At 44.7% G+C, this 13,487-nt stretch overlaps 1 protein-coding gene across 1 annotated transcript; it reads right to left on the bottom strand.

The window, feature by feature from the left end:
• Positions 1 to 209: 209 nt before the first annotated feature.
• ARSI (arylsulfatase family member I) lies at positions 210 to 13,245 on the bottom strand. Its single transcript, XM_074291779.1, has 2 exons — positions 12,221 to 13,245; positions 210 to 2,301 (listed from the first exon to the last, which is right to left on the bottom strand). The coding sequence occupies exons 1-2, from the start codon at positions 12,550 to 12,552 to the stop codon at positions 885 to 887; spliced, it is 1,749 nt and encodes a 582-aa protein (XP_074147880.1). The 5' UTR covers positions 12,553 to 13,245; the 3' UTR covers positions 210 to 884.
• Positions 13,246 to 13,487: the final 242 nt, after the last annotated feature.

A 13,487-nucleotide genomic window follows, 5' to 3' on the forward strand; every position in this document is an offset into this window, starting at 1 on the left:
TTGGCTTAGCCTGGTAGGCAGTAGATGCTTAATGCTTATTGCCTTACGTGCTTGCACATGCCAGAGTCACTGATAATCATTTCCTTTGCCAACAGCAGCACCCCATTTGTCAGAGACTAGTTAGATGGAGGAAAGCTCTCAGATCTTAGAATCAGATTCAGAGAGATGGGAGGGACATCACAGGTCACCAATCCACCTTCCCTTTCTCATATAGACCTACCTTTAAGAGCAGGCCCAATGGATGCTCACCTACCGTGTCATGACATTTTCCCTCTACTTTAGTCCTTCACACCCTCTCTTGACCCCAACCTTGCTCTCATCGTCTAAAGCTGGGGAAAACCTTTATGTGGGTGAAGACAAGATGATCATGGAAGAGAAACTCCATTCTTCCCTCCATGTGTAGCCTCAGATGGTTCAGGGATAGAAATAGTTCTAAGGAGGGTGGATAGAGCACCAGCCTTGAATTCAGGAGGACCCGAGTTCAATCTGGTCTCAGACACTTAACACTTCCTGGCTGTGTGATGCTGGGCAAGTCACCTAACCCCAGCCTCAAAAAAAAAAAAAAAATAGTTCTAAGGTCAGGTCCTGAATCCACATTGTTACCCCTTCATCTCTGCTGCTAAGCTCCAGGAGGATGGGGACTGTGGAATTGAACAAATCAGCAAGTACCACCACCAATCAGGTTGTGTCTGACATCCCGGCCCTGAGGGATATTCCCACTTCATAGACTATGCCCAAGGCACTCCCCTATCCCAACTAGCTGAACTAGCCCCCTTTTTCTTTTGCTTGGATACCAGTAGTCTCTTTAAGGATTTCCCAGTCATGAATAGGAGCCCTGATGGAAGAGCTGAAATTGGAGACCCTCACCCCCAATTTACCCCCTGTCAGATGCGATTGGACATCAGCCTGGTGTTGAGCTTGCGAAAGAAAGAGCGAAGTTTACAAATTTTGCACTTTTTTCTGCCCCGAAGAGAACCCCGGCCCCTCCCTTCCCCAGTCTCTTCCTCTTCCTCTTCCTCTTCCTCTTCCTCCTCACTAACCCACGGGCCCCAGGCACCGCCATTGAAGTCAGGGTGGGCCCGAGGATTCTCAGCAGGGTAGCGCACCGGGATGGCTGTCCGGTTGTAATACGCCAGACGAGCCAACAAGGACCGGACTACATCGGGCCTCTGGGCCGCCAGGTCCTCGCGTTCATAGGGATCAGCACTGATGTTAAAAAGCCACACGGACTGGCGGGTGCCATCTGCCAAGCGCTCCAGGTTCCACCAGCTGCCGGGGAAGTTGGCGAGAGTCTGTGGGGGGATCCAGTCGCTGTAGCCGGGGTCCCCGGTCAGCAGCTTCCATTCGCCGACTCGGATAGAAGCCTGCACTGCCGTATTCCAGATGCCAAAGCCCCCTTCGAGGGAGCCATGCTTGGCGTGGTTGTAGAGAGGGTCAATGTTGTGCAGGATCTCCATGCGGGGTGAAGCCTGCCCCTCGCTGATGGCTGGCCACACGTCGTAGCCGTCCAGCCCCTCGGCCTCAGACACGCTGCCCCCCGCCAGCGTCACCAGCGTGGGGTACCAGTCTGTGATGTGCACCAGCGCCCGGCTCGTCCTCCTCTTCCTCTTGAGCAGGGGACTGTGGACGAAGCCAATGCCGCGCACCCCGCCCTCCCAGTAAGTGCCCTTGCGGCCCCTCAGGGGCCAGTTGCTACCGCCCGAGAAGGTCTGGCCGCCATTGTCGGTGGAGAAGATAATGACGCTGTTGTCGTAGTAGCCGTACCGCTTCAGGGCCCATGTGATGTTGCGCACAGCCTCATCCATGCAGGTGACCATGGCCGCGTATTTGCGCCGAGCTACGTTGCCCATGGTGCGGTAGCGGTACAAGTACTCGCGGGGGGACTGCAGCGGGGTGTGCACCGCCTGGAAGGCCACGTAGAGGAAGAGGGGCTGGCGGGGGTTGTGGCTGGCTAGGATCTGGCTGGCCCGCTGGGCGTACAGCAGCGTGGAGTACTGGCCACTCTGCTCCCATGCGACGCTCTCCCCCTCGTGAAGGTCATAGCCACACACCCCCGGCCCGTCGCAGTTGTCGTAGGTGTAGTAGTCCACGTTGCCCGTCAGAGAACCCAGGAAGGTGTCGAAGCCCCTGCGCGTGGGCAGGCAAGCCTTCTTATAGAAGCCTAAATGCCATTTGCCCACCATGTGAGTGGAGTAGCCCACTTCCTGCAGCTTCTGCGGCAGCGTCACCTGGTCGAGGGGCAGGCAGCTGGGCTGCCGGGGACGGATGATTGAGTGCTGGAGTCCGGTGTGGATTTGATACCTGGTAGACAAAACACGGCAAAGGAGAGGAGAAAAGCAGAACACGAATACGTTAGCATGTCTCTGACTTCTCTTTTGCTCACTCAGACCTGAAGAAGGAATGAATGAATACATGAATGAATGAGCATTTATTAAAGCTCAATGCACACTTACAAGGCATCTAGTGGCTCAATGTACAGAGCCATGGACCTAGAGGCAGGAGTTCAAATGCAGCCTCAGATACTTCCTCACTGTGTGACCCTGCAGTCATTTAGCCTCTGACAAAATCAATCCACTGGAAAAGGAAAGGGCAAACCACAGCAGTATCTTAGCTGAGAAGACCCCAAATAGGGTCACAAAGGGTCAGACAAGCCTGAAATGACTGAACAACAAATGTGTAGCCAATAGAGGGCCAGACCTGGTATCCTGGGTTCAAATTTGAACACTGTGTCACTCTGGCTATGTTCTTAACCTCTATTTGCTTCAGTCTCCTCAATTGTAAAATCAGGTTAATGATAGCCCCTACTTCCAAGAGCTGTGAGGATAAAATGAGTTAATTTTTGTAAAGCACTTTGCAAACTTTAAAATGTTATACAAATCCTAGCAATCATTATCATCAAGCATTCACTATGTGCTTAATTTAGCTGAGAACACAAATGGAAAAGCAAGATAATCTGTTTTCAAGAAGCTTACATTCCAAAAGTGTCCTTCCCTAAATAAAAAAGAAGAAAAACCTGGCACAGTGAAAAAAACCCTAAACTAGAAGTCAGGAAAGCTAGACTCTAATCTAGCTATGACTCTAACTAGCTGTGAGCCCTTTCCTCATTTTTGTCCTGAGTTTCCCCATCTGTAAAATGAGAGCGCTTAACTAGATAAATTCCCTATTAGTAAATTAAGTGGGCAGGAGCAGGACATAGAGCTACGTTGCACAGTGAATAGAGGGTTAGGCCTGGAGTCAGGAGGACCTGGATTTCAAATCCAGCTTCAGGCACTTACTATCTGAGTGACCCTGTTTGCCTCAGTTTCCTCATCTGTAAAATGAGCTAGAGAAGGAAATGGCAAACCATTACAGTACCTTTACCAAGAAAACCCCAAAGTGGGGATAGGTGGATCACAAGGAGTTCAACACAAATAAAAATGACTGAACAAGAGATTTGACTAGACAAATTTCCCATTAACAAACTGGGGGAGAGCGGGGAATGACTAAATTCCCTCCCGGCTCTGACATTCTATAGTCTAAAGATCTTTTCAGCTGACATTTCATTTTTTAAGGTCCTCTCAAGCTCTGCTTTTTCATATTGTGAAGATTCCTTCTAATTCCAATATTCTAAATTCTGTTTTTTAAGGCTCATTCTTGGCTCTGACTTTTTATATTCAAAAGTCCTTTCCAGTTTTAATATTTTTTGTCATAAGGTCTCTTCCATCTTTGCATTGTCTATTCTAAAGACTTTCCAAATCTGAATGTAAGAAGAATGAGATGGAGGAGGAAGGACTGTTCTTTTGGTTCTTTGCTCTATGGGAGAGACCTTAGACCTTCTCTACCCAGGGGTCTCATCACCTGAAGATATGCGTTGGCAAACTGTGGAAATGTTACCCATACTAGTGAGTTTAATTAAGGCTAAATCCTTATATGCATTTAATAAACATCTATTAAGTAACTGCTATCTCACCTCTTCCCTTCTTTGCAAAGATGGGAGATTATGGGGGTAGAACATTGCATATATTATTAAACATAGTTATAAGTAGATAGGTTCTTCTGGATTGCTTCTTTTTTCTTCTTTGTTATAAAAGAATGACTTATTGCAAAGGGCAACGGTGAGGAAAACATTTGGAAATGGTGTTATTAAAAAACAGATATCAATATGCAAGGCCTCGTGTTAACTGCTATAATAAATACAAAGATAATTAGTCAGTGTCCCTTCTATCCTCTGGAGTCAAGTAGAAGAGATAAGATGTAATAACTATAATACTTATACATCAAATATACACAATTCCCTCAGTGGGGATTGATCACCTAGAGCCAACCTGGTAATGAGAATAGATATAGTATCTGTTTCCAAGCCCAAACTGAAAGACTGTCCAGCACAATAAGATCTGCCATAACTTACCACCCAGTAGAATATTCTTAGAGAACCCAGAATCACCATATTCCATAATGATGCTTTGAAGAAGAATGTGATTCTAATACAAGATAGAATAATGCATGAAATACTGAAACAAAATATGTAAGATTTCATGAAGGGAGAAATCACTACTGGTTTGAATGGCAGAGGAGTGGGAAAGTGAAGAAAGGATAAGGGAAGGCTTCATAGAAGATGTGAACATTGAAAGTCAAATAGAATGTTTAACCTATATCAGATGGCTCGCTATCTTGGGGAGGCAGGAGGTAAAGGAGGGAGAGAGAAAAATTTTAAACACAAAGTATTACAAAAATGAATGTTGAAAACTATCTTTACATGTATTTGGAAAAATAAAAAAATTGCTGAGAAAGAAAGGAAGGAGGGAACCAAAAGGAAGTCAGGTAGAAATAAGAAATGATGAACTTAATGATTATAGAAAAGACTTGCATGAAAAAATAAAGAATGAAATGAGCAAAACCAAGAGAGAACATTGTATACAGGAATACCAATATTGTTTTAAGAATGTCTTTGAGAGAATAAGTTATTTTGACTATTATAAATACCAGAATTTACTATAAAGGACATATAAAGACACCATCTGCATCCAGAGAAAGAAAATGATAAATAGAAATATGTATAGAATACTTAAAATATGTTATATATATATATATATATATGTACATATATATAACTATAACTATTTGTGTCTAATGGTAGACATCTCTTTGACAAGAGGTAGAGGAAAAAGGGGAAAAAGGGGGGGGAAGAAATTTACATAATAATTTTGTTGTCTATTTGAAAGGAATAGTAAGTTGTACATAGCAGATCTGTGGTTTCATGTGCAATAATCTTTTTTTACTTTACTGCTTTGAAAATGCTTGTTTTGTTCCATAAATTAAAAATAATTTTAAAAAATACATATATCTCCTTCCAGATTGTTCAAATAAATTTACATATTTTAAGGTTTAAAAAAAAGAAAGGTAAGATTATGACAGGTAGACATAGGGAGAGGGAGAAACACACAGATGTGAGTAGTATCATGAGTAAAACCTTAAGAGTCAGAGAATTCCATGTGTGAAGAGGGATAGTAACCCAGTTTGTCTAGGGCACTGAGTATGAGCATATACAGAGCTGGACATGTAGACTTCTTACAGCCAGGGAAAGGAGTTTGGGCTTTATCCTGGTGGCAGCAGGATGCTCTAAGGGTAATTATCTCAGCAAGGAGATGATTCGATGATCAAAACTGTGCTAGAGAGGAACTCTGGCCAAAAATACTCAGGTCCTGACGGCCAACTTCCTCTCCAGTATTATGCACCATAAAGGAGCTGTGATCTTGTGAGTGCAGGGAACTCTTATTTGTAGAGTGCCCTCTGTATGGTGTAAAATTAGGAGGTTGGATTTAAAAACACATCCCATGTCCCTTTCAGCTCTAAAACTATTACCTTTATGATTTAGTAAATAAGCAGCCTAAAGTTCATCAAGCTTACAAGACTTGCCCACACAGCCAGAAAGTACCAGAATCAGCCTTGGAACTAGTATCTTGCAAAATCACTCCCAGCCCTCTATCCTATATCACACTGCCTCTATTATAGTATTGCTTTGTTTTAGACATTTTTTTTGTTCAAGACTTTCCTTATTTCAGTCATTTGGGGAACTCCCACTGTAGAAACCCCCTCAACTGCTACAGATTGGCAGTTCACCTGTAATTTATAGTCTTATCGGGTAGTCTGAGAACACTAAGAGAATAAATGGTCACATAGGCAATATATATATATCGGGATTTGAAGCCAGTTCTTCCTCACTCCAAAGTCAGCCTTCTATTGACTATGCATCTTAATAATATGTTATGTTATGTTGTATCATGTTGTATTGTGTTATGTTGTATCATGTTATGTTATGTTATATTGTGTTATCTTGTGTTATGTTGTATCATGTTTGTTATATTGTGTTGTGTTGTGTTATGTCAATCAAGTATGTATTAAATGCTTACTAGATGCCAGGGATTGTGTTAAACTCTGGGAATACAAATGCAAAAAATGTAATAACCCTTATTCAAAATAAGTTTACATTTTAATGGAAAAGAGAAGTACTTACATAAAGTACAAATATAAATTATGCAAATATATACAAAATAGTTACGCATATGATCGTTATGTTCTGTTTTGTTAGGCTATGTTACCATGAACCTCTTACACTAAAGTTCTGTTCTGATGCTTTCTCCTCACATAGAAGTGATCAGCGGCTAAAAAGGCTAAACCAGCAGAACACAGATTTGTCCGGGTCTTACTGGGAAGGTTACACATGCGTGCCTGGTGATAGACCGCTGGTGGGTGTGCCTGTCCTGGCACCAGTCTAGATAAGAATGGGGCCTCTTATCACCAGAGAATCAGGAATTGTTTAGCTATAGCAGATCTCCTAAAGCACAGCAGGAGAGGGAGGGGGAGGGGGCTAATCTGTGGCAGAGGAAGGACTCCCACAGATGGAATCCTGTCTCTTTCAAAGCCTTGGGTTGCCTGAGTCTGTGCCTGAGGCAATACCCAGTCAGTAATTAAGGCTAGGTAAGAAATGAGGTGGAGAATGGCCTCTTTTATCTAGCTTAAAAAAAAAAAAAAAAAAAAGTATGTGTGTATGTATCTGGAAGGGGAAGACCCTTGGGATTTCTGTCCAAAATGGAAACAGTTGCTATTTACATTCACTTTCAGTCAATCAGGGCCCAAAACAATGACCAAGTGGGTTTGGCCTGGAACCTATTGTTGGTCAATTAATGAGAGTTTACCACTGGACCCAGATGGCTCTGAAGGAGAAAGTGAAGCTGATGACTGCACAGCACTCCCTCACTTCAATCCAATTCATTTGCAGGTCATGACATCCCCTCCCTGATGTCGTGGTCCTCTTGGAGAATAAAGGATAAACAACAAAACAACAACACACAGACACACAGACCAGGCACACCCAAGGCTTTGAAAGAGACAGGATTCCATCCGTGGGAGTCCTTCCTCTGCCACAGATTAGCCCCCTCCCCCTCCCTCTCCTGCTGTGCTTTAGGAGATCCTAATTCTCCTAATTCCTGATTCTCTGGTGATAAGAGGCCCCATTCTTATCTAGACTGGTGCCAGGACAGGCACACCCAGCAGCGGTCTATGACCAGGCACGCATGTGTAACCTTCCCAGTAAGACCCGGACAAATCTGTGTTCTGCTGGTTTAGCCTTTGATAGCCCCCGCTCACTTCTATGTGAGGAGAAAGCATCAGAACAGAACTTTAGTGTAAGAGGTTCATGGTAACATAGCCTAACAAAACAGAACATAATGATCATATACGTAACTATTTTGTATATATTTGCATAATTTACTTTATATTTGTACTTTATTTATATAAGTACTTGTCTTCTCCATTAAAATATAAACTTATTTTGAGCAAGGATCATTACATTCTTTGCACTTGTGAGCCTTCCCTCATTTAAATCTACTGTCTGTGTGGGGAATGCAGTCAAGTTTAGCCTCAGGGGTCTGAAAGAGAAGAAATAAAATGAGGGGGAAGACAAGAAACAAAGAAGTGGTAGAGGAGGAGGTGGTAAAGGAAGAAGAGGAGGAAGAAGAGGATGACAAAGAGGAGACTGAAGAGGATCCTGAGAGCAAGGAGAACGATAACAAAGGGAACCAGAGCAGCTGGGGATAAGATGAAGCAGTTCCCAAGAGGCAGAGAATAGAAAACAGGGGTTGCTTTGATTTGTATTTAAGCTGAGGAAGCCTTTATGGGGTCTGGAGGTGGGATAGGGGAGGAATAGATGAAAATACCCTTCATTAACCTCCCTGATTCCATTTCCTCCTTTAAGCAGTTCACCCTTACCTTCCATTCAGCTACTACTCTCCAAAAACTACAATCCTTAGCCATCCATCCTGTCCCTGAAACCCCAGTGGATCGATCCTCTCCCCAATCCTCAGATAGTCTTCCTTCCCTCCCAGCTGATATCATAAATCTAAATCTACTTATTTCTCAGAGTTGAAATCATCTCACTTTCATATTCCCTTCTGCCTTCTGTTCCTGATTTTCTTTGCATCATCAGCACTTAGCACAGTGTCTGGCACATAGAGGTTACTTAATAAGCATTTGTCAACTGACTGATTTCTTGAACATTAGATCCTCTTCCACCACCTCTCAACAGTATCGAACTGAAAAGGTTCAATCCTTTTGGCTAGCCCTTCCCCCCTCCATTGTTTTTATAGAATTTAATGGAGACAATATATCACTTTTTAAAAGAAGGAAGGAAGGGAGGGAAGGAGGGAGGAGAGAGGAAGAGAGAGAGGGAAGAAGGGAGGAAGGGAGGAATGGAGGAAGGAAGGAAGGGAGGGAGGGAGGGAGGAAGGGAGGAATGGAGGAAGGAAAGAAGGAATGGAGGAAGGAAGGAAGAAAGGAAGGAAGGGAAGGAGGAAGGGATGGGAAAGAGGGAAGGAGGGAGGGAAGGAAGGAAGGAGGGAGGGAGAGAAGAAAGGAAGGAGAGAGCGAAGGAAGGAGAATGGGAAGGAAGGGAGGAAGGAAGGAGGGGAGGAAGGAAGAAAAGAAGGGAGGAAGGAAGGAGGGAGGGAAGGAAGAAAAGAAGGAAGGAAGGAGGGAGGGAAGGAAGAAAAGAAGGAAGGAAGGAAGGAAGGAAGGAAGGAAGGAAGGAAGGAAGGAAGGAAGGAAGGAAGGAAGGAAGGAAGGAAGGAAGGAAGGAAGGAAGGAAGGAAGGAAGGAAGGAAGGAAAGAAGGAAGGAAGGAAGGAAGGAAGGAAGGAAGGAAGGAAGGGAAGGAGGGATGGAGGGAGGGAGGGAAGGGAGGAAGGAAGGGAAGGGAAGAGGGAAGGAGGAAGGGAAGAAAGGAAGGAGGGGAGGAAGGAAGGAGGGAGGGAGGGAAGGAAGGAAAGAAGGAAGGAAGGAAGGAAGGGAAGGGAAAGAGGGAAGGAGGGAGAGAGGGAAGGAAGGAAGAAAGGAAGGAAGGAAGGAGGGAGGGAAAAAGGAAGGAGGGAGAGAGGGAAGGAAGGAAGAAAGGAAGGAAGGAAGGGGGAGGGAGGAAAGGAAGGAGGGAGAGAAGGAAGGAGGGAGGGAAAAAGGAAGGGAGGGAAGGATGGAGGGGGCAAAGGAAGAAAGGAAAGAAAAAAAGGAAGAGAGAAAGAGACAAATGAAAGTTAGGAGGAATATAATGGAGCTTTTCAAAAAGATGTACCCTATTACCCCCCCCAAAAAAATTGTTCTTTTCTCTTAAGAAATTATCAGTTCTTGAATGAATTGTGAGCAAAAACAGTTGACAAAAGGACCAAAACTAAAGAGTTGATCTGTTTATTTCAAGTGGATGTAGCCTTGGTGGTAGTCCCAGGACTCTCTATTTAATCTTGTACTAGTCAACATTATTCTTCCACCCTTCATTCATTCAACAACTATTTCTTTAGAGTCTAGTATATGTCAAGCACTGTACTAGATCCTGGAGGAAGAACCAGTCCCTGCTCTCAAGGATCTAATGTTTTGTTGGGAAGGGGGAGGAGGGCAAAGAAATGGCATGAATACAAGCAAGTAAACATAAAATATGTCCAGCAAATTCATAGAGGTGTCAGAGAAGGCCTAACTGAGAAGGTGACATGAGCTAAATGAAACATGAAAGAAGGAATTTTAAGAAGTAGAAGTGAGAACATGTATTCTAGATTTGTGCAAAGGTTAGAGATGAGAGATGGTATGTTGGGTACAAGAAATGGCAAGGAGGTCAATTTAACTGAACACAGTACGTGTGAAGGATAGTTATTTGAAAAAAAAATCTGAAAATGTAGACTAAAGTCAGACTGTGAAGGGCTCTAAGTGCCAGGATAAGGAGTTTATTCCTTATTTTATTCTAGATGAAATAGGCAGCCATAGGATTTTTAAAAAATCAATAGCTTAAATAGAAATTACTTGCTTATCATCAAATCTGCAGTTATACCAATAATAGAATATGGTCAATATGGTGGAGGGAAGATCCAAGATGCAAAAAAGACCTAGTCACACTAAAACAATGGAATAAACATATTAAGGTAAAATGGAAATTCCTTGAGGACAATTGATAGTCTCATTTTGTCTTTAAATGTGCAGTGGCTAATCCAGCAATTTTTAGATAATAGGTTCTTAATATGTGTTTGCCGAGTTTAATCTAATTGAATAAATGTAAAGTCCTACACTTGGGTTTAAAAATTCAACTGCACAGGTTCCAGATGGACTGGTCCTAACTAAAGAGCCACTCATAGAAGAAAGACTTGGGATATTGGTTGACCACAAGTTCAGTATGTGTCAACAGCATAATACGATTGCCAAAAAAAGCTAATGTCATCATAGACAACATGAATGGAAGCACAGTGTCAAGATCAAAAGAAGAGATAGTCCTACTCTCTTTTGCCTTAGCCAGACTCCATCTGAAGAATTTTGTCTGGTTCTTGTTGCCACATTTTAGGAAGAATGTTGACAAAGTGGAACAAGTTCAGAGGAGGATAACCAAGATGATGAAGCAATTGGAATCCATGCCATTTATGAGCAATGGGTGAAGAAATTCAATTGGGGGTTTTTTAGTCTAGAGAGAAGACTTTGAGGGCCTTCTTCAAATATTTTTATATGAATGAAGGATTAACTTTGTTCTAACTCCAGAAGACAAAACTAAGGCCAGTGGGTGGAAGTGACAGACAGGAGGATTTCTGCTTCCCATAATCAATCAATCAAACAAGCAAGCAAGAGTCTAATAATTAGAGCTATGGGGGAATAGAATAGGGAGCTTTTAGAAGCTTTGTGTTCCCAGCCTCTGGAAGGGTTCTAGCAGAAGCTTGATGCCCATATGTCAGTAGTGCTGTAGACAGTATTCTTATACTGGTTGGAGGTTGGAGGTCTTAAATGACTTTCAAGATCTTCTCCAACACTGAGATTTTATAACTTAATTTCATATTTCCGATCCTGCAACTAAGTAGCAGTGTGAACTTGATTAAGTTTCTCAGTTGAGGGGAGTTGACTGACCTAGAGGTGCTTTACAGTTCTAATAGTCTGTTCCAAGATCCTTTCCTACTCTGGAAGTCCATCATTGTAAGGGCCCTGTCAACTCTGCCATTCATCAGTTGTTTGCCCTTTTTTCAAGAAGACGACCATAACATCAGGGAAGTGATGCCATGACATGCAAGTGAATTGGATTTAAATGAGGAAGGGCTGGGCAGGGTCACCTGTCTCACTTTCCCTTCCAGAATCTAAGCAATTATACGATACCAGCAGAGAAATAAATGCAAAGTCAAAACTCCATACAAATCCAAAGGTTAAGAAAAGGCAAGTGTTAGTTATGGTGTAAATTAGTGAAATCTGAGTGCCTAGAGGTGGACTCTTGCACCTAGAGAGTGTGGACTGATGGAGAAACAAATGTATTGTTTTAGAGAAAAGAACGACAGAAATGGAACTAGGAAGACCTCGCTGCCTCTGCTGCTTACTAGCTCTGTGACCAGCAGCAAGCCACTTAACATCTCTGAGGCTCCCTCACTTCTGTAAAGTGTGGGAGACTTATAGAACTTACCTGGTTGTTGTGAGACTTAGATGAGATAAAGCCATAAAACACTTTGCAAACTTTAATCTATATAATTCTACACTCATTCACACCGAAGTGTAGGCGAATTAATATATGCTTCCTCCGAGAGATATTTGCACTTTAAAAGAAGAGCCTGGAGGTGAATAGGGAATGCTCCACTAAATATAGAAAGGCTAGTCCTGGAAAAGTAAATACTTGGTAAGCAGGGTCTTCCCCGAGGCCATTAGCTCCCTAGGCCCATGATGAGCACTGCAGAAACGCGACTTACCTGCCGGTGAGGAGCTGACTTCGAGAAGGGGTACAGATGGGCTGGATGTAGTAGTTCTCTAGCTTTACGCCCTCGGCGGCCAGTCGGTCCAAGGTCGGGGTCTGGATGTCTGAGCCATGGTAGCCCACATCGTGGTAGCCCTGGTCATCAGTGAGAATGAAGATGATGTGGGGCTGAGGTGGGGACGCAGACTGCGAGGGCGAAGGAGGAGGCTTGTCCGCAGAGGCCCGAGGCCCATCAGCTTGGTGGCCCGGCTTGACCCAGTCCCACGAGAGGTAGCCGAAGCTGAGGAGGCTGACCATCGAGAAGCCGGTGATCGCTGACACCGCCATGCTGCCCCCCGCCCAGCGGCGGCTTAACTTCTGAAACAGGGCCAAGGTCACGGCCTCCGGGAACTTAAGTCTGCAGGACCACTGCGCTTTCCAGGCGCCCACTCGCCTCTTAGGGGAAGGGAGAGTGGCTCCCAAATTACTTGTTTTGCTTTTTTATCCACTAGGTTAAGTCCACAGGGGGAGAAACTACAGGAGATCTGTGTCCGCAGGGGGCTGAGATAGCTGCGGGTCGAGCGGGAGAGAATAGATGTAGGCCCCTCCCCCTTAGACTTAGGTCCAAGTCTGGATGTGAAACTGGAGGCTACCCGGGACTGTTGGGAGCCCCGAACAACTTTTTCGGAGTTTGGGTGCCGGCCCCGCGTTTCTTCCCTCCCTCTCTCCTCCCCTCCTTCTTTTTCTCCCTCTTTCTCAACCAGGAGAGCCCCGGACCCGCCTTCGCTGCTTCCCCAAAGATCTCTTTCTCATTCTCTGGTGCCCGCCCTCCTCTCCAATCCCTCTCCTTTCTCTCTCTCTCCGTATCCCTTTTCTCTAGTCTTAGCTTCCCCGTCCAGCCCTGGCACGGCTCTCGGAAGCTTCAACTTCAGCCTGGGTTCAGTCAGTCTTTCTTCGAGATCTTGGTCGCTGCCAAGTCCGGTTCTCTGCAAGCCCCCGAGCGAAGTGGGCTGGGACCCCAGCGAGAGGAGAGGAAGGCTGAATGGGACGGGGCGGGGCGGGACAGCGGGGCGGAGCTGGGGGCACCCCGCGGGAGAGAGCGAGGGAAATCGCAAAGTTTTGACTTGAGCGGGGGCTCCCAGGTGGAGGGGAAGCTCACACAGCTGTGTCTCCTCCTCCGATGCCTCGCGGGAAGCTAGCCGCCTGAGCTGTGCTGTGCCAGCCCCAGTCATGAGCTGAGAGAACAGTACTCAAACCCGGAGCTCTGGAACAAGAAACTCTGG

The sequence above is a fragment of the Sminthopsis crassicaudata genome, chromosome 2 (genome assembly GCF_048593235.1).
Source record: "Sminthopsis crassicaudata isolate SCR6 chromosome 2, ASM4859323v1, whole genome shotgun sequence".
Taxonomy (NCBI): domain Eukaryota; kingdom Metazoa; phylum Chordata; class Mammalia; order Dasyuromorphia; family Dasyuridae; genus Sminthopsis; species Sminthopsis crassicaudata.

Bases quoted from the DNA above. Each gene is read 5' to 3' on its own strand.
- ARSI (XM_074291779.1), bottom strand. From the start codon at position 12,552: ATGGCGGTGTCAGCGATCACCGGCTTCTCGATGGTCAGCCTCCTCAGC. The intron at 2,302-12,220 runs GTAAGTCGCGTT...TTTGTCTACCAG, and splicing joins AGTCAGCTCCTCACCGGCAG to GTATCAAATCCACACCGGAC.